At 39.9% G+C, this 20,000-nt stretch overlaps 1 protein-coding gene across 1 annotated transcript in view; it reads left to right on the top strand.

The window, feature by feature from the left end:
• LOC140946279 (angiopoietin-related protein 7-like) overlaps positions 1 to 19,819 on the top strand; it is a 26,033-nt gene extending 6,214 nt beyond the window's left edge. The window contains exons 3-7 of the mRNA XM_073395369.1: positions 433 to 699; positions 2,639 to 2,761; positions 8,875 to 8,877; positions 17,954 to 18,331; positions 19,536 to 19,819. Of these exons, the coding sequence (XP_073251470.1) occupies positions 433 to 699; positions 2,639 to 2,761; positions 8,875 to 8,877; positions 17,954 to 18,331; positions 19,536 to 19,804 (1,040 nt within the window). The 3' untranslated portion in view covers positions 19,805 to 19,819. The remainder of the gene's footprint in view (positions 1 to 432; positions 700 to 2,638; positions 2,762 to 8,874; positions 8,878 to 17,953; positions 18,332 to 19,535) is intronic.
• Positions 19,820 to 20,000: the final 181 nt, after the last annotated feature.

A 20,000-nucleotide genomic window follows, 5' to 3' on the forward strand; every position in this document is an offset into this window, starting at 1 on the left:
AGAGAGGGGGAGTTCATAGAGGATTTACGGTATTTGTTCAAACATCACCCTAAGCTACACCCTGAATGGATAAAAATGTTGACGTTTCGTACTAAACACACTGGATGATACCAGAATCTTCAATTTACCTACCCAAACGAAACGACGAGTATCCCCGCCCCCTTGAAATGGTTCTTTAGTTCAACTTGTCAGACTTGTGCAAGTCCTGAAACTAGTCAGCTGGCATATATCGCACCATTATTCGTACGAGTTACACCACTTGAATGTCATTTTCACGACTGACACATGTGGTGTCGTACTGGACGCGGGAAAACTCACATAGATATTTCTTTTCAAGTGAAAGCCGCCGATTCTGTGTAGTTTGGGAGACGGGTAAAAATAAATAAATTATAGCTTTTTCAAGCGACATCATATTGATTTTTCGTCTCTTAGGTCTTCCGATCTTTACCAAAAAACCCTCATCACTGGTCTCAAAAATGGAATCCACCACAATACAAGAAACTTGCCAGGCAGAAGGGTATCCACCTCCCAAGCTGACCTGGATCAGACTTGTTTCCCCTTTACCTGTTGGAAAGACCGACGTAAGGGAAGGAAATCTCACTATCATGAATTTAAGACCAATGGACAGCGGTTTGTACCAATGCGTAGCAACGAACAGCATGGGAACCAAGAAGGCCACGATGAACTTGGTTGTGACAGGTTTGTATAGCCCACGTTATGCCGACCTTATATATCATGATAAAACATTCTACTGAATGATTAGCACTTCACCATGTTTAGACAGGCAAATTAGACTTTAAAGTCTACGCTTGCAAAACTGAAATTAACTGCATGATGTATTCACCAGACTAAGATACCTTTAAATTTGCTACTGAGTCTCCAGGTGTACAATTGCAGTTGCAGGTGTGTAGGGGCAGTATCCGATGACGTCATTTTTCACCTGCAGGTGCAGGGCGTGCGGTATTGTTTGCAATGACGTCATTTTTGTCTCACCGTTCATACCTGGAGAAACTAAACTCTAACTCTCAGAGGGAACCAGGATGGCTTAAATAGATTTCTCAAGTATTTGTGCTAAAACGCTTCGCCGTTTCGTTTATAGAGTCGTAATACTATTTCGAGAGAGGATAACACTTCTGAGTAATAACCTGATTTTCAATTTTTTTTCATTATCCACTCAGAATTGTAAACGAGTTAACGCTTACCCTTCACTCTCTTCCCGCGCACCGTTTCTGACGCCTCAAAATGTGTGTTATTAGTGGGCTTTTTGATTCGAGGACGAGGACGACTTTTAATTTTAAGTTTCCTCGCCCATTCCCTAGAAAATAACAGCCCGGGAAGCCTCATAATGTACTTTTTTCACTACCAAAGTTACTTCGCTTATTTCCGTTGAAGGTAAAGCCCTCTCCCGATCGCGATAAATGATAAAATTTCGATTCTAACATTTGATAACTTGTTTTCGCCGCTGAGACGTTTCCGCTAAAACTCGTAGTAGAATGACGATGGCTATCACATTTTCCCGGCAAAATGACGTTGGTTAGCACGCGTGAAAAAATCTCGTTCTCGTCCTTGTCTTAATAGAGACCTTTAGATTCTAGAACGAGTACGACTACGAGTACGAGATTTTTTTAGTACTAAGTAGTGCTCGCGCGTGAACCAGCGTAATTTGGCGGGAAAACGTGGTAGCCTTCGTCACTGTACTAGGAGTTTTAGCGCGAATGTCGAAGGGAAGGCACTAGATAACATCGACCTAAACCAGATGAATCATCGATATGTCAGCGGCGTCTTACTATAAATGAATCCTCGACTTCCGCTCATTTGATCGATCGCTGCGAGAATGTTAATTTGAGTTTAAAAAGGGTCAATTTTTGACAATAACAGTTCATATTACTAAAAACTGTTATCTACAATAGACTCAGCAGTATTGCGCCTAATTGTGTGGCTTACGTGTGACATCATTTGATGGCGGCTAATAATGAGATCGCGGTAATCCATCGAATCCGTGTTTCTTTTTGGTACCTGGACGCTTGTGTTTTCTACCCAATTCGTTGTTCAGGTTTAAAATGCTACACTTGTTTTTTCTCTTAAAGAAGGAAAGGGATGTAGGATGTTTCGTGTTTACACGAAGTAATACATATGTATACTTTGGGGAGTCTTACATGATCTTGGGGGCGGGTAAGCTGAAAGGTTGGCCATGTTGCATTAAAAGTAATTCTGTTGTGGTTCAATCCATCTCCATCGTGCTATAAATGCCCCACCTTGCACGTGCACATTCATTGTGTGCTTTTACCCTGACTTCTGCTATTTGCTTATCTGGTACAAGAGTTAAAAATAGTGTTTGAACGAAGCTAGCACTTAACAAAGGCTGAGAAGTCATCAAATTCTTTCGAGTAGAACGAGCATTTTGCATCTAGGAGTCTGGCTTATTGCAATACGAAGACCCCGCGGTGAGTTTTGCCAGTTGTATGCTCGGCGACTGATTCAGCTTTTTGTCAGTTTTTCATCATGCCGCATCGCTAACAAAAGACAAAACTTGACAAGGAAATTTTAATCAAAACCTCACATGTTAGATAGGATAAGTGCTCTTTGGGTCTTATATTAGGGGTTAATGCTGTTCAATAATGTTTGTTTGAATGTGTAGACATTGACGAATGCAGTGCTTCTTCTCCTGTGTGTGACATTAATGCCAACTGCTTCGATACTCTTGGATCTTATAACTGCACCTGTAAGGCAGGATACACTGGCGACGGAAAAACTTGCCAAGGTAACATCAGATACTTTAGCTAATTTCAACAGGACCAGTTGAATATTTTCATTAAGAAAGTGCTTTTTTTTCATGCTGTTCTTCTTAGACACTGACGAATACAGTGTTTCCCCTGAAATAAATAAATAAATAAATAAATAAATAACTTTAATAGTAACATCCTCGTGAGGTTTTTCAGGAACTATTTACAAACTATTTACAATTTATAAAAGCAAAAATGACAATAAAAACTCGAAATCACAATTTATGATGGTATTCTACTAAATTCTAGAGCTTATGAAAGAAATGTCTGGCTCAATAGTGTGTCTTTCAGGGCGCGCTTGAAAGATGCCAATGAGGCACTTTGCCTAAGTTCATTATGCAAGTTATTCCATGTGTAGGCTCCTCTGTAGGAAAATGTGCGCTGGCCTATAGCCGTTCTGTATAGCGGAATCTGCAAAGAGTTCCGTGTACGAGTGTTACGAGTATGTATATTTGAGCGCTTGGTAAACTTGCTCGTTAAGTATTGAGGCGCAAGATCGTTCTGACATTTAAAGGTCAAAACGGAGTCTCTATAGAATAATTGTTCTTGAACAGGAAGCCAGCTTAGCTCTCGAAGCAAAGGTGTTACGTGGTCAAACTTCCTAGAGTTTGTTACGATCTTGCTCGCAGAATTCTGAATAGATTGTAATCTGTTTATATTCTGGAGTGTAGTATTTGACCATACAGATGAGCAGTAAAGCATCTTACTAAACACTAATGACGTTATTAACAACTCTAGTGTTTCCTTGTCGAAGCTCCTTTTGACTCTATTTATTTGGCAAAGCTTTGCGAAACAAGATGACACTACACATGAAATATGGTGATCGTAGGTCAGATGGGGGTCAAGAAAGACTCCCAAGCCCTTGGCAGAGTCTGTTGGCTTCTGCAGTGTTTTACCTAAGAATACCACTCTAGGGTCTTCTGGTAACCTGCTTAACATCTGTCTGGTACCGAGGAAAAGGAGTTTAGTTTTATCGGGATTGATAAGTAGATGGTTCTCACAGCACCATTGAGCTACACTGTGAAGGTCTTGTTCGAGCTTTTCAATGGCAGCATCAAGCTCAACGAGAGGAAATGACATGAATAGCTTTGAGTCATCCACATACGATTCTAGGTTACAAAACGTCGGTGCCGTGGGTAAATCGTTGAGATAAATGCAGAACAACAATGGTGATAGGATTGCGCCTTGAGGAACTCCGTGAGTTATAGGTAGAGTGTCAGAGTAGGCGGAGCCAATTTTCACGTATTGCCTGCGACCAGTTAAATAGCTCTTGAACCATTTGACAGTAGAGGGTGAGGCTCCTAAGATGGAGAGTTTGTGGAGCAACCTTGCATGGTCTATACTGTCGAAGGCTTTGGATAGATCTAATAGTACTAGTGCTGTTATCTGCTTTTTATCCATTGCTTCGAGTATCTTATCCGTGAGCAGGATGTTTAAGGTCTCTGTAGAATGAGCTTTTTTATTGCCGCTTTGGTGTGAGGTAAGGCGGTTGTTTTTTGTGAGATAGGCGCTGAACTGATTCAAAACAATCCTTTCGAGGACCTTTGAAGCTACGGCTAGCAGAGATAACGGTCTGTTGTTGGCAGCTTTTTCATGGTCACCGTCTTTAAGAATCGGAATCACCTCAGCCTCTTTCCAGTTGTCAGGAAATGTGCTAGTAAGGATAGAATAATTGATGATGTCAGTAAGAGGGCCCAATATGACAGGGAGACAGTCTTTTAGTACACGAGCGCTGATCTTGTCCGGTCCCGGAGATTTATTCATCGGGAGAGATGTGACAATTCGGCGAACCTCGTCACGTGACACTGTCCTTAAGAGCGGCTTCCGTAAATATCGACCCACGGTCGGCACAAGTTCAAAATTTGATTTCGCTCATATTTGGCTCATCGATAACCCTTAATGAGTAATGAAACATGCTGCAGTTAGTTTTCCCAGATAACGTATTCTTTTTCTAAAATTCGAGAAAACGCATTTTGCCCGTTCAGAGCTCAAAATCCACTTCCGGTAAAGCGAAATTTTACACAAATTCCATTGACTCGTACGTCAAACCACAACGATTTGGCAGTCTCTGAAAAACACGAATAGTTTTTATGACCCTTTTTTTCTTATAATACGATAAATTTGTGAAAGCTGTAATAATTTTGTGGCCAAAAAGGTTTGTTAAAAATAGGCCCTATTGACCTTTTCTACCGTTCAAAATTATAGGGATAAAAAAAATGCAAATTTTTACAATGCGCTATAACTTAAAATTCCGAAAATTGACTTTCTACTGCTTAACTAGGCCCCAATCTATCAGAAAATCGAAACAAATCTCTGGGCAAACGATTTTAAGTAGCCCGCAAGACGTTGAGTTCAACCCTAATTTTGCAAAAAAAACGCGACATTGCAGTGGTTAAAAATAGCGTGACACGGCCCGTCACGCCAGTGTTGCCTATAGATATGCTTTAAACAATTTACTTAAAGGCAGATTAAAAGCCAATTCGAAATTAAATCGTTCAGTAAACCTATGATTCTCATTGATTGCAGCATTTTCTTCAGATACGACATATAGGGTCCCTGGGATAGCGTCACACACCTTCATGTTCAGTTTCAGACTAGCGATTTCCCTCAAAAAATGGTATATAAATAGAACAAAATCTAAAAACTAAAACTGATTACTGAATGAATTTTTGCATTGAGAGATATTTACGAATTAAATCATCGCCAATCAATGCCATTTGGTTTATAAAAACTAATTTCCTTGGAACAATTTTAAAGAATAAAAATATTTTAGACTAAGTATTGGTGCAATAGTCCTTTTCGAAGTTTTTACCCTTGCGGGCTCTCAAAACTGAAAAAAAAAAAGCTAGGTGGATGCCAAAGAGGAGCCTATATACTCAGGGGTGGATCTAGGGGGAGGGTGCAGGAGGTGCGCAACCCCCCCCCCCTCCCCTGAGATGACCTGCGGTTTTATAATCCAACTGGTATTTTGCGAAGAAAAAAAACTATGTGGTTTATTGGTGTTGAAGTAGAGTGCACCCCCTCCTAAAAAAAATCCTGGATCCGCCCATGATACTTGTATGACAACGTGTATGAATCATGAAGCTACCGCATGACTATATACATGACCCATTAAAACAAACTAAGAGGACACTTTGGTGCTTTGCCAGGCTTACCATTAACTCAGTTTCGGGTTGCTTTCGACGTTTCAGTAGAAAATTCCTGAAACAAACGGAACGTCTGAAAAGGCATTCGCCTATTTTCCTGGTCTTCCTGGTTGGAAACTTTCAGGCGGAAGTTCGAATTTCATGTCGTTAAACCTTTTTTGAATATCAGTTTCAGGCTTTCGCGGCCGTTTTTCATTAAACGACACTGACTTAGGCAAATGGTAAACGCGATTATCGAACGGAATCAAAATTGATCAGTCCTGAATTCTCCTCACCATTTGCCCAAACCGTGGAGCGACCGGTTTACCCATGTAAATAGTAGAAAAGCCTTGTGTCCAAAAGCCTGCGATACAGCTTCCTCTCATCGCTATCTACCGCTAGGAACATTTCGTCAAAGAGCGGTGAGAGGCGAGTGTATGAGGCGAGTTTCATATATCTTAAGTACCTTGAGGGGCCTTGTTAAGTGCACAGAAGATCGTAGCAAGGGCAGAACGTTGCAATATCTCTAATTACTTGTTAAGAGACACAGAAAACTCGCTATTCCTATACCCCAGAAAAATGCTAAGAAAAATAGTTTTTCTGGAGCAGTTCTTTGGAATAGCCTTCCTATATATTGACCAGCAGTAGGCGAAGTCTCTTGGGGTTAATTGACGGCGGGCTGCAAACAATTCTTCTGGAGATCTACACGGTACTTACGTAAAGCAGACTAAGGCTTTCAGTCTTATTCGGTTTGTGACAAAGACAAAGGTAAGGTTTTGGAGGCCCGCTTGGGCGTCTACGTTTCATGAACTAAGGCTACGGAGGATGAGGAAAGTTTCCTTTTTAGGTGTTCCCATTCGTTCGTTACAAGATTCTTCTTAGCTTTAGTGTTATACTCTATTTTGTTTCCCTATTTTTATTGTTGTTGTTGTTGTTGTTTTTTTCGGAAAAAAGGGAGGGGGGGGGGCAGAGTGAGTGAGACTGGAGAGAGGATCGAAATAGAAACTGACAAAGGAAAAATAAAAGAAAGAAAAAAAGAAAGAAAGAAAGAAAAAATCGCAGTCTGAAAGCAGTTGAAAAGTTAGTACTACCAAATCCGTTCCTGCTGATCAATAACAAACCGCCAAAAGTGCTCGACGCTCAAGTTGGATACCGTATTTATTCGAATAAGCGCCCAACCTCAAATTAGCGCCCACCTCGAATAAGCGCTCCTCCTAAAGGCAGAACAGTTAATAAGCGCCCAGCCTCGAATAAGCGCCCACCACCACCCCACTCCCTCCTAGAAAAACTTAAATAAGAGATAATAAGAGACCCTCCCGAAGACGGAGTTTTCTTCAGAGCATTTTACAGAAACCTTGCTTTGTTACATCTCCGCTTTTTGTTATTACCATTTATTGTTTTGTTGCAAAATAAACATACTACACTTGCTGAGAATGGCGAAATTTAATAAGCGCCCAGCCTCGAATAAGCACCCACCTCGAATAAGCGCCCACTCTCAAGGTCCAAAAATTTAATAAGCGCCCAGGGCGGTTAATCGAATAAATACGTTATATACCATAAAAATTTGTAAATGAAGGACGTAGGTAACCTGTAACAGGCCTTCAGATAGTTGGTAAAACGCAAATAAAAGTGGGTTAGAAAAAATGGTGAAGGGGAGGGGTTAGGGATTGAGGGCGAAAGGTCCTCCTACTCTCTCCCTCTTACTCTTTTCCACGTTTGTTTTACTCCGTTCCCAATTTCGCGCCACTGTCGTCTATCCACTATCCACTGTCCACTACGCCTGGAATAGGCTAGTTCATAGTGGGCCAGAGAGTGTTTTTCCAATGGCGATGCAAGGGATCTATAGATGTCCATTAAGGAGCATTTGCCATTTTTAAAAGCTCATGATCACGCTGCAACTATTCCTGCTTTAGCATTAGTAAAACGCCACTTTTTTCTCTGTTTTCCGTTTTGCTGTAGAGGAAAGTTTTTGGTGATTTGTTTTTTATGATGGCATTTCATCGTCGATCGAAACGAGTTAAAACGTTTTCTGAAACGTTCGTTACGATGTACCTTTATAAGCGTGATAGTAATACATCCAAACGTACATCTATACTTATACATAATTACTTGAAAGAGAAAACTGCAAGAAAAAAACATTGTTCGAATTAGTTAGTATTGGTTATCCCCGTCTTAAATTTAACGTATTTATGCCTTTTGACGGATGCTTAAATTAATGAAACACACCACTGTACTTGTTTAAAGTTTGTTTTCGTTGGGCTCGGTCGTCGACGTCTTGCCGACGTAGCTCAAAAAAGCCGACTTTTGGGCAATTCTACACTATATATTGTATCCAAACAAAATGACTCTTCTAAATAAGATAGATGTATTGAAAGATGTAATATAGATTGTATGCTGGAATTCGGTATGTGATCAGTGTTGAATAGAATGTTGAAAGTGAATCTGTCGTTAACACCGCTGGCGTGACAGGCCATGTCACGCTATTTTTAAACAGTGGAATGTCGCGATTTTTTCGCGAAATTAGGGTTGAACTGGGCGTCTTGCGGGCTACTTAAAATCGTTTGCCCAGAGATTTGTTTCGATTTTCTGATATATTGGGGCCTAGTTAAACCGTAGAAAGTCAATTTGCGAAATTCTAAGTTGTAGCGCATTGTAAAAATTTACATTATTTTAACCCTATAATTTTGAACCGGTGAAATTGTCAATAGGGTCTATTTTTAACAATACCTTTTTGGCCACAAACTTATTACAGCTTTCACAAATTTATCGTCTTATGAGAAAGAAAGGGTCATAAAAACTATTCGTGTTCTTCAAAGGGTGCCAAATCTTTGTAGATGGACGTACGAGTCAGTGAAATTTGTGTAAAATTTCGTTTTACCGGAAGTGGATTTTGAGCTCTGAACGGGCAAAATGAGTTTTCTCGAATTTTAACAAAAGAACACGTTATTTGGGAAAACTAACTACAGCATGTTTCATTACTCATTAAGGGTTATCGATGAGCCAAAAATGAGCGAAATTCGAATTTTGAACTTGTGCCACAAAAAGACGATTTTGGTCGATATTTACAGACAGTCGCTCTTAAATTGAATAATTCCATAGAGTTAGTATCTATGCCAGTTTCGGATGAAAAATCTCGGACTATGATGTTATGTTCTTCCCTCAGGCGCTGTACTGCGTCAGCGGCATTTAAGCCGACTTTAGCAAAAAACTGATTGAATTCGTTGGTTAAGACTGTCACATCCTTTGTAAAGGCTGGTCTCTGCTTATATTTGGAGGGGATGGCGCGATTAATAATTTTCCAGAGTGAGCCAGAGTTGTTTTTATAGGCTGTGACCTCTTCAAAGGTGTGATCTCTTTCAGCTTCTTGTAGCTTTTTCTTGATTAAGTCACGGGAATGTTTGAAATTTATCCACTCGGTGTCTTGGCGAGACTGTATGAATTGCTTCAGGAGGAGATCTCGCGATCTCATGAGATCCTTGATTTCCTGGTTCACAAAAGGGCACGGTCTGCTCCGAAGTTTAATTTGTTTCACGGGAGCGTGTAAGCTCAGGACAGACTGCAACGTGTCATTTAAAATATTGAGCTTAGAGTCTATATCGGTTTGATCGAAGATAGTGAGCAGGGAATCCGCTTCCTTAGCTAGATCCATGACAAAGAGATCCGCATTATACTTCTTGTAACTTCGAGTGGAAATGTACTGAGGGGTAGTCTTGGGTTTTTTAACCTTGAGCTTGACAAAAACAATTGAATGGTCACTAACTGGTCGATGACCTTCTGTATGTGACATCAACGCCAACAAGAGATGTAAACTAATCAGAGGCACAAAAAAAAAAAAAAAAAACTTGAAAAAAAGGAACCTTAAGCAAAAACTCATGTTACATAGGAATGAGTACTCTTTGTGTCACATCATTCGGGGTTAATGCCTTTGATTAATGTTTGTTTGTCCAGACATTGATGAATGCAGTGCTTCTTCTCCGGTATGTGATATTAACGCAAACTGCTCCAATACTCGTGGATCTTATTACTGCACTTGCAAGGCAGGATTTACAGGCGATGGAAAAACTTGCCAAGGTAAGTAAGACAGTAAAGCTAATTTGAACAGTTTCGTTCAGTTTAGTTCAGTTTATTTCCAGTTATAGACTTTACAATTGATAATAACAATTGATAACAATTAAACAAAATACAAAAGATTTAGTAATACGGACAAGTTTTGAAAGAAGTAAGTTTAGGGAGAATTCGGTAGTGCTAGGACTGGATATTTCCATTAAGTGGTTTTTTAATTAAAGTTGTTTTTCTTAGACATTGACGAATGCAATGCTTCTTCTCCTGTATGTGACATCCACGCTACCTGCTCTAATACTGGTGGATCGTATTACTGCACCTGTAAGGTAGGATACACAGGCGATGGAAAAACTTGCCAAGGTAGGAGAAAATACTTATTAAGCTAATTTGAAGGAAAGTTAGTTTACTGCAGCTGTACCATCAGAGATGGGGCAGCTCCTAGAGACGTGTGATCATTTAAGATGGCGGCTAATCTGGTGACGTGCTCCAGACCTCGAGCACAAATTTCTCAAATTTCATTTTTAATTTCATCGACACATTACCACCAGTATTTGTGACTATTTTACCTTGTAAACAGCTCCTGAGTAAAACTACCGCTGTGAAAATACTGTACAAGTAAAATAGGGCCTATTATGCACTACAACGTCCTTGGCAGCGTGGACTTGGATTATAAAACGTCTTGAGAAGGATCTTTCCTCAAACCCTTTTCTTATACAGATGTGAACGAGTGTCAAACAGGATCATACTCTTGCCATGCTCAGGGTCAGTGTGTTAATGTTCCCAACAAACAGGATACTTCGCTGTTATATTTAATAAAAATCGTGTTGAATCGTTATGCATTTCAGAAAGGAAATTTACTCCCTCGAATACTCCCTCTTACTGCAGCTGTTCTGATATAGAGCTAAGAGGAAGTCTCACGTATAAGCTATCGTGAGACGTCCTCGCCTTTTGAGATTCTTTCCTTTCGAATTGTGTTTATTACGTGTAATCAGAAACTCATAAGGGGTTGAAACGTGTAACTCTCATATGTTTGCTTTTTGCGATGCTCGTGATTATTCATTTTCGAAAGTACCAAATTTGGATCGAGAAGAAGAGATAACTGACCAATCAAACTTCGTAAACAATGTGACGTAATTTTGCTTTACGTTCCCGTACCCGCTTAAAAAAATGGCCTACTAACCTGGGGAAAACTCCCGAAAGCCGAGAAAGATTTTAAAGGTTGAAACCAGAAATCTTACCGAAATACTGAGCAGGATGTCAGTGCCTTGCCACCCGGGCCAAATGTAACATTGTGAAACCTATTGACGTCCTCGCAACTTCTTGAAGTTGTCACTTCAAAAAAAGATGCCTCGTTGACCCTTTGAACAGTAAACTAAAAACTACAAATAGGCTTTTAAAATTCTTATATTACTAGTCTAGAATAAACTGTAAAAAATATTTTCGAGTAAAATTCATTAGCTTCGTACCGAAAAGTGTCCAAACCCTGAACCTGACATCTCGCAAAAAGTGATGCGTGTAATGAATGAGAAGCATTGAAGCTTAAATTCAGCTTGGATGTTGTAGTCAAGATCGTGTGTTGAGCTAATTTTATGAATGAACAAAGTCAAAACAATAGACACAGAAGCCGTTTCTTGTAAATTTTTATTCAAAATCCAAAAGGTTAATCCTTTAAAGCAATTCGGAAAACACTTTTTGGATCGTGGATCCCTTCACGCAAGTGTACGGAGCCCTAAAAAAGTGAAATCGACTGAGCACATGGCAAAATTCAACACAAAATCTATCTCAAATCAGGGCACATTTTGTAATTTTTCTTTAGCGTCGGAGAGAAAAATTTATAAAACGTCTATGAAACATTTAAAATACATAAAGTCCGTTTCAAAAACTTAATTGTCTTGGCAATAGAGTGCAAAATGTTCCTGAGAATTCAGCAAAAACTTCGCTGCCTTGGTTGCATGTAACAGATCATGCGCTCCGACGTGAAGAAAACAAGGTTGAAGTCCTCGAAGGACGATTTCTTGATGAAAAGCTTCCCTTCCTCCACAAAAAGAAAGCTGACAATTCTTTTGAACTTTTTCGTTCCACTTTTTGTCTTTTAACGGTGTATTTTCAACCTTGAAATGCAGAACTCTTGCCTCAAAACATCTGCATGGTGATAGTGCGGCAGCCATTTTGTTGAAAATGGATATCCGTCACTAAGGTTTCCAAATACGGTAATAGTGAATATTCACGAGCATTGAACGCGAATTACACGTTTCAACCCCTTATGAGTTTCTGGTGTAATTTAATGTTTCCCCCTCCGTTTATATGTAAAAAAGGCAAAAAATCGGATTACCTATAGTATATAGTTAAGCGGGGTTAACGCATAGAGAAAATTAGAGTATCACTAAACAAGAAGGCTTCCTCACTTTTTTCGCCAGATATCGACGAGTGCTCTACCAACTCTCACAGCTGTGACGTTAATGCGGTGTGTAGTAATACTGTTGGATCTTACGCATGCGCATGTACAGCAGGATTCACAGGGGATGGATTCACATGCACTAGTGAGCCATTTGAGTTTAATTTCGTTTGTATGATATGTTTGTTTTTTGAGTGAACAACAACAACAGCAATGCAAAAGTCTTTTGTGCTCTTCTCGCTTTTTACAGTTAAAGTTTTGGTTTGGCAGGAGTTTAAATTAATTTTAGTATTGACTGTATGTAGTAACAAATAGAAAAGCGGAGCCGAGCAGCCAGTTCAGATTATCGGATACGTGGAACGATGGTGATTGTTCAAACCTGCGATCATTTTTTTAGGCCTAATAATATACACGAAAAAAAAAATACTCAATTCCTATTGGCTGAGAAAGGAGCGCATTTCTTCTGTTACACGAGTGCAAATTTGTAACACAAGTGCACATTACAAATGGTTTCTGATTAGTTGAAAACTAAAAAGAAACCAGCAAGAACCAATCAGATTAGAGCTGTTTTAACAACAAAATTTAAGAAAACGGCCATGGTTTTCAGCAAACGACGATTTGATTTCATGTACGCAAAACAACAATAGAAAAGTTAAAAAAAATTCCAAAAACTCAAACAGTGAAAAGAACGTCTTTCCGGCTAAATGAGAAACTAAAGAGGCTACTTATAACGGACTACGCTAAAGTAGAAAATAGAGAACAAAAAGGGTGGTAACCACACGCAAGCCATGACAGCTCCGCTTTTCGGGCATTTAAATGAACACGGATACAAGTTTTCCATGATAACAACAATAACATACCATGATGACTTCAAACTCAACAGTACTGTAGTACACGAAAAGCCATACTACCAAATCCAAATTATTCATTCATTGCAATCTTAAGATTTAAGGACGGCGTCATTTTTTTCCCTTTCGTGGACGATCGTTACCATTATTTCTACCATTGATAACCTAGCCGTTATGATAACCTAGCCTTCCGAAAGGAAATCATGATATAATGCGACAGTTCTTTTGTCTTTAAAAGAGAAAAAACAGATAACGCTCGAGAGTGCACATAATCGGAGCGCTGTCCCTTTAAGCGATTGTTTTCCCACCGGCATTTTCTGGCTTGCTTTCAACATATTGACATCATCCTTGACATAATAACAGATTATGACGCCTAACTTGTCTCTAAGGTGTGTTAAGAATGCCATGACACCAGACGACAACAATCAGTGAAAATCAATCATTGATTTCAATCAATATAATCAATAAAAATCAATAAAAATCTTTAATTACTCACCGATTATGCAACAGTAAAAACCCTAGCCTCCCACGCAGACGTTCTTAGGGGTTCGTCACGCGTTCCTGTCCCACTAACGACATTAGTAGGACAGGGATGCGTAACGAAATCCTAAGAACGTCTGCGTGAGAGGCTATAAAAAACCCGGGTAGGCATTAGCTTAAATGCTGTTTAAACGTCGGTCGCAAGCACAACAAAGCTGTTACGTTATGTCTGTGGAAATTTCTATTTCCTGTGTAGTCATGAAGTATCACCACTGTCCTTTTAAAGTAAAGGAAGGGAAAGTGTTTTCCGTTTCCAAGAAGAGGGGAGAACTGAGGGAAGAACGAGGGGAGAACGGAGGGAACTGAGGCCAGCTTGGCCATCTCCAAGCCGATCTTGTCACTCCACTTTATTCACATCAAGTGGATAATTCCGCGTAAGTACAGTAAACGGAGGAGTAAAGCAGTCTGTAGAATAATTTAAACAAATCACACTACAGCCAATAAAATCGATGTAAATCATGAAAATCAATGAAAATCAAAAATCACTCAAGACTGCGGCTTTGATTTTTATTGATTTTCAACATCAATCAATTAATTGCTATTGATTTTTATTAACTATTATTGATGTTATTGATTATTGATTTTGACTGAACGTTATTGTCTGGTAGTACAATGTACAAGCATTTGCGGTACTTACAGTCAACGTCCCTGTGTGTCCTGTCATGATTGACTGTTCCTCGAGATCAGCAATGACGAGATCATTTTCGCTGTTCCCCTCTTTATCTAACACGGTATCCGATTCTTCACTCTCCTCTTCACTGCCCAACTACTGACGTCCGTTGTCTGGACTTTGATGATGATGATGATGATAATGATAATAATAATGATAGTGATCATGGGAAATTTTACAGCGATCGGACAAGGAAAAAACCACTTTAGAGGCGATTGAAAAATATCGGTATGGCCTCTGAAACACTGTATTTAATCACCTTAAGCCTAGCGACGTTCTTGTAATGCGTTTTCTGGAGCTCTTTCTCGTCCTACAGACTTCTGCCCACTCAGCGAATTTAAAAAAGCGAAAAATGGACGAAATGAGTGGAAGAAGATTACACCATGGATGAACAAGATTGACGGACCAAATTTGCATTGATTTAATCGACAGCAGAAATGAAGCTAAACTTGTACAAGATTTTGACAACTGCCCAGTTGAGGAAAATTGTCGGAAAATCGGTATCATGCATGGATTCGGCAGCACAAAATCTTAAGAGATAAATTTGCATATTTGGAGAGAACCTGTACGAATACATGATGAACTTCAGGAACAAATTTAGGGGAGAACAATGAACCAGCCATGGTAATAACTGACCGGATGCAACGCGCGTGATAATCCTCTAAGCTAATCATGCAAGCCAACTGGAGAGCAGGCCATTGTGCATTCTTCAGTAATATACCTGATGCAGGAATACATAACATACATACATTACCTTTATTTATCCTCAGATTTACATGACTGGAAATATATGAAATGACTCATATTTTGAACTGTGTCCGGTCATCGATCGATATTCCCAGTGAAGCCTTAATTTTTTCAGGTTCTTTTTCAACCACTTACAAAAGGCTGTTGTCCTGCCTAGATTAGCATTATAGCTGTTTGCAGCACATCAAGTATTGTAAGCTAAATATTATTTTCTTTAATTCAACACATTTTTGTACGTTGTTGGTCTCGCTTGCGTAAGCCGCGAGACTAATAATCTGCAACGCGTTTTCCCCCGGGGAGAGGGGGGGGGGGGGTAGTCCCTTATAGGATAAGGATAAGGATAATAGGCTATGGGCTATATAAGTAAGTGCAGCGCCAAAGGGTATGTTTTTTTAGCCGTTTTGGTCTGAAGTAGTGTATGGGTTTTGCACTCTAGTCTTGAATTGGGTATGTTTTTTTAGAAAAAGCTACTTCATCATTTGGCGATAAGACCATTTCCCTTTTAATGTTTACGCATTCACGCGCCGGGCTCCAGGGCTTCAGATCTGAAATAGGGTATCAAATTTTTGATTAGGCCTGAAATAGGGTAGGGAAAATCACAGATTTTAGTCTGAATTAGGGTAAGGATTTCAGGAAACGTGCCGCACACCCCCCACCCAATTTCTCTGGAAACATCCCCCCGGACTTTTTCATCTTATTTTATAGAGCTATTTCGAGAAAGGTTGTCGGAAAAAATGTGCACGCGACAATCCCGAAAGGTAATATGGGATATCATCAATACACTGTTCCTGACGACTGTAGCTGTCGAACATGCGTTTTTGCTTTCCTTTAGTACTCGCAAACATATGTCCGTGGCCTCCCGTGCCATTTTTCCAAATTTCTTCGAAGAACAGAGTACTCGAAACTACCAACAATACCTTTCGGGATTGTCGCGTGCACTTCTCGAAATAGCTGTATACAAATTGGGGGGGGGGGGGGGGGGGAATCATTGTGCCAAGCATTCCTTGCAAAAACCAAGGAAACTGGGACTAAGAATCGTTGCGTGATCGAAGCGACGCATGTTTTGCCACAGGCGTCCCAGACTTAGTGTCGTCGAAACTCCCATGAACTAAAATAGTCCAAAAGTCAAAATATAACAAAACAAAGCTAAGATACCTTTAACGGGTGAAAGTGGCATTTTGTTGGGTTTTGCAGTTGTCGGTACTATCCACTAAAGAAGGCTGGCTACAATACAAACGGACCCGTTCCACGCGCCTTCACGCGAAGCGCTATAAATTCGAGAATAATCGACGAATCCTCCAAATTGCGATCGGCCTGTGCAGGTAACGTGTGCTCCAGTTTCTTGCTCGCTTCCTCCACAACCTTTTTAAGAATAGCACGATTACCAATCGGTTTTTGTTTAAAGAATATTGAAGCAAAACACTGGAGGAATTTCTCGTCTCGGAAAACTCGAACTGGTAGCTCGTTCTACCTCAGAGGAATTTATTTTTTAAATTCCAAAACAATTTCAAGGCTGAATTTTGGGAACAACTTTTAGTTACGGACTTCTGCTCCAACGATTTTTCTGAAATTTCTCTGCTATATTTGTTATCTTATTAAAAGCCGGTACCAGAAATTTCAGTAAAAAATATTAGTTTTTTTTTTTTTTGCGTTGTTCTCTTCGAATAATCTTTATACACATACGTTATGTGGCTACTATTACAATGAAAGCGTTTTATGATGAATCGCTATTAAAAATTGCTTTCAAACACCACTACGATGAGCTATAACGTTTATGATGCGGAGTGCTCATCGCGCTACCCGGCCGCATGGCATGGCCTATTTTATTATAGTGTGCATTTAGCTGGCATTTTAGGCAAAACGTTTGCCTCATCCGATACTGTGTGTTTTGGTCACCGGCCAGGCTCTATTTGCAGGTATTTCTAAGTTTATATAGGGCAAACAGAGATATCAGTAAGCTTTGTTTACAAATTATTTTTGGTTACGTGAAAATACGCGTAGGTAAATGTTTGTTTCAAAGCAGGACATGGTTGTTAATCTTATTCTTATCGGCTGCAACATATATCTGAGGAATACCAGTGAATAAAATTAATATGAATTATGGGGATCAGTATAAAATCGATCAAAAACGACTCCCTCTTCGCGAACAATGAATCTTGAATTATGTAAATTTCCTTGCGTGTATCTTACTCGCTTCCAATTGGTTCAAAAACAATCAGCTACTGTCAAACCTCACACAATCGCACTATCGTGACACAGTCCCTTTAAGCGCTAATTTCGCAAAAAATTTTACCAACAATGAAATCGGAATATTTCATATTATTGCTGAATCATATCTGTTATTCTCTGGAAAGTTTCGAAGCCATATCGTGTTAAAAACGAAAAAGGTTATGACGAAAAGTTCGTCATAGCTCAATTCTCCTTTATGAATGACGGAGCCACCTTAATTTAGGTCGACGCCCAAATTACAATTTAGTTTTTCTCATAAAAATATCAACGTTTGGCCTTGGCCTCAGTCGTATTACCACTGTTTAAAAAACAATACGAGAAAAATTCAATATTAAGGCCCGTCTTCAAGTACAGACAATTTTCTGTGACATTTTTGCTGCCTACGTTTTTTGATGTGGCTATTTTATGGTAAATTATTTGCGGTTTCCCAATCCCATTGGCCATGCTTGGGATTCCTTCTGGTTAGCTTTTAAGGCTCGTAAAGCATTTACTAGGCAAAGCGTGTTGTTCACTGGTACTCCTAAACATATTTTCCAACATTACTTTAATTTCAGTTTACAAAAGTTGTGCCGAACATTACAAAGCAGGTCAACGAATAAGTGGTGTTTACCGCGTCGACCCCGATAATGCCGGTGCCTTTGATGTGTATTGTGACCAAACAACAGCAGGTGGGGGTTGGGCAGTGTTTCAGAAAAGACTTGACGGCTCAGTTGACTTCGATCGCGTTTGGAAAGACTACAAACAAGGCTTCGGGAATCTAAGGGGGGAATTTTGGCTTGGACTGGATAAGGTTCACCGTCTGACGAAAGAACGAAGCAAGCTTCGGGTGGAACTCGAGGATTTTAACGGACAAACAGCTTACGCTGAGTACGACTTGTTTGGCGTTGCTGGCGAAGGAAATAAATACAGGCTAACTCTTGGAACGTATGCAGGTTAGTGCTTTGAGGGGAATAGACTGGATGGGGGCACCTCCAAAAAGAAAATCTTGATTAAGTCAGTACATTGACGGGAAGCAAAAGTTTATCGATTCATTGAACGTTCAGAAGGCGCGAAGTTATCGTAAGTACAGTTAAGTCCTCTTCTCATACGGATATCTTCATGTCACGTTTCTCTCTTCAGCCCACATTTGACACCTTGAAATGCGGGAAACCCAGGTTTGTGTCCCCCTTATTATCTGGCGTTGTTTGTCGCCTAGGGGGGAGGGGGAGGGTTACTCAACAAATGTTTGTACGGCGAGGTTCCGCCTTGAAGTCCATGCCCTTACCCTTTTATATTCTATTTAGCCTGTGAACAGGCTAAATGTAAACCCACGAGGAGAGGGAAGGGAAAGGGTGGCCCTTTCCTCGCGATTTATTTCACCCTTTCCGCAGCCCGTCGACAGGCTATAAACCATTTTTTTTACGAAAAAGGTACCCCTTTCGTATACCTTCTGTTGACGAATGGTGCCTCTTTCACATACCTTCGTGTTAGCCCTTTAGACCATTTCACAGACCCAAATGGCAAATTTCCCTACCCTTTCATATACTTCAACGAGTAAATTCCCTCCCCTTTCATATACCTGAAGCCTGGAAAAGGTACCTCTTTCGGGCGGAGCCTCCCCGTATAGGCCATCATAGGGAGTACCCCCGGGGTTTCTCGACAGTCTCGGTCATGCTTTGTGAATTGCCTTCTGCCATGTGCTGTTTTTGAACCATGTTACGCCGGTTTTGTTTGGATGTTAGCTTCAAGAGCTACACTGTAAATCCGAGGTTATATAAAGGTGATGTGATGCGTGATGTGATATGATTTTTTGATCATATGTTTGCGATCGATTATTTGTGAGCGTGGAGATAAGCTAAGTGCACATCCACTATAAACAGGGCTTTACATTTTACATTTTTATTACGTTTGTTTGTTTGTTTCTGTTTTTCACTTCATTAATTTGCTGTGTTTAATTCATTTTTCTAATCACAGTATTTTCTCCTTAAAACTTGGGAGTTACTTTAACGTGGACCAGAGAGGGAATGGGTTAACCTTCGTGTTCGTTGCCCGTTCCCCGTTTTAATAACGTACTTGAAAACTGCATGCATCAATTTTTAACTTTTAATTATTTTTTCCGAAACAAGATAAGATGCCGTTGTTTATTTATCTTTTTAGGAACTGCCGGCGACTCGTTCTCGTTTAACAATGGTGTGGCGTTCTCCACCAAAGATCAGGACAATGATCTGATCGGTAGTGCACCCTCTTGTGCCCAGTATTGGAAGGGAGGCTGGTGGTTCAACAATTGTCACCAAGCCTTTCTAAATGGCTTCTATTACAAAGGCTCACACTCCAACTCTGGGGGAGGTGTGATGTGGAATAAGTGGAAGGGTAACAGTTACTCCGCTAAACGTGCTGAGATGAAAATCAAACCTCTTAACATTTAAAAAACGGTTTTCAAGTTTATTCTTCGCAAACGTTGAATGTGATCCTTTAATATGTCTTTGCGGTACAAAAACAGACAAATTTTGGATAAAAGGAAAGTCTACATTTTCTCCATTTTGCCAACTACAGTGTACTTTCAATTTTTTTTTTCTTTTACAACTGTAAAAGTTCATGTTTGTCTTTTAGTGTCGACCAGAG

Source organism: Porites lutea, chromosome 8, assembly GCF_958299795.1.
Source record: "Porites lutea chromosome 8, jaPorLute2.1, whole genome shotgun sequence".
NCBI lineage: Eukaryota > Metazoa > Cnidaria > Anthozoa > Scleractinia > Poritidae > Porites > Porites lutea.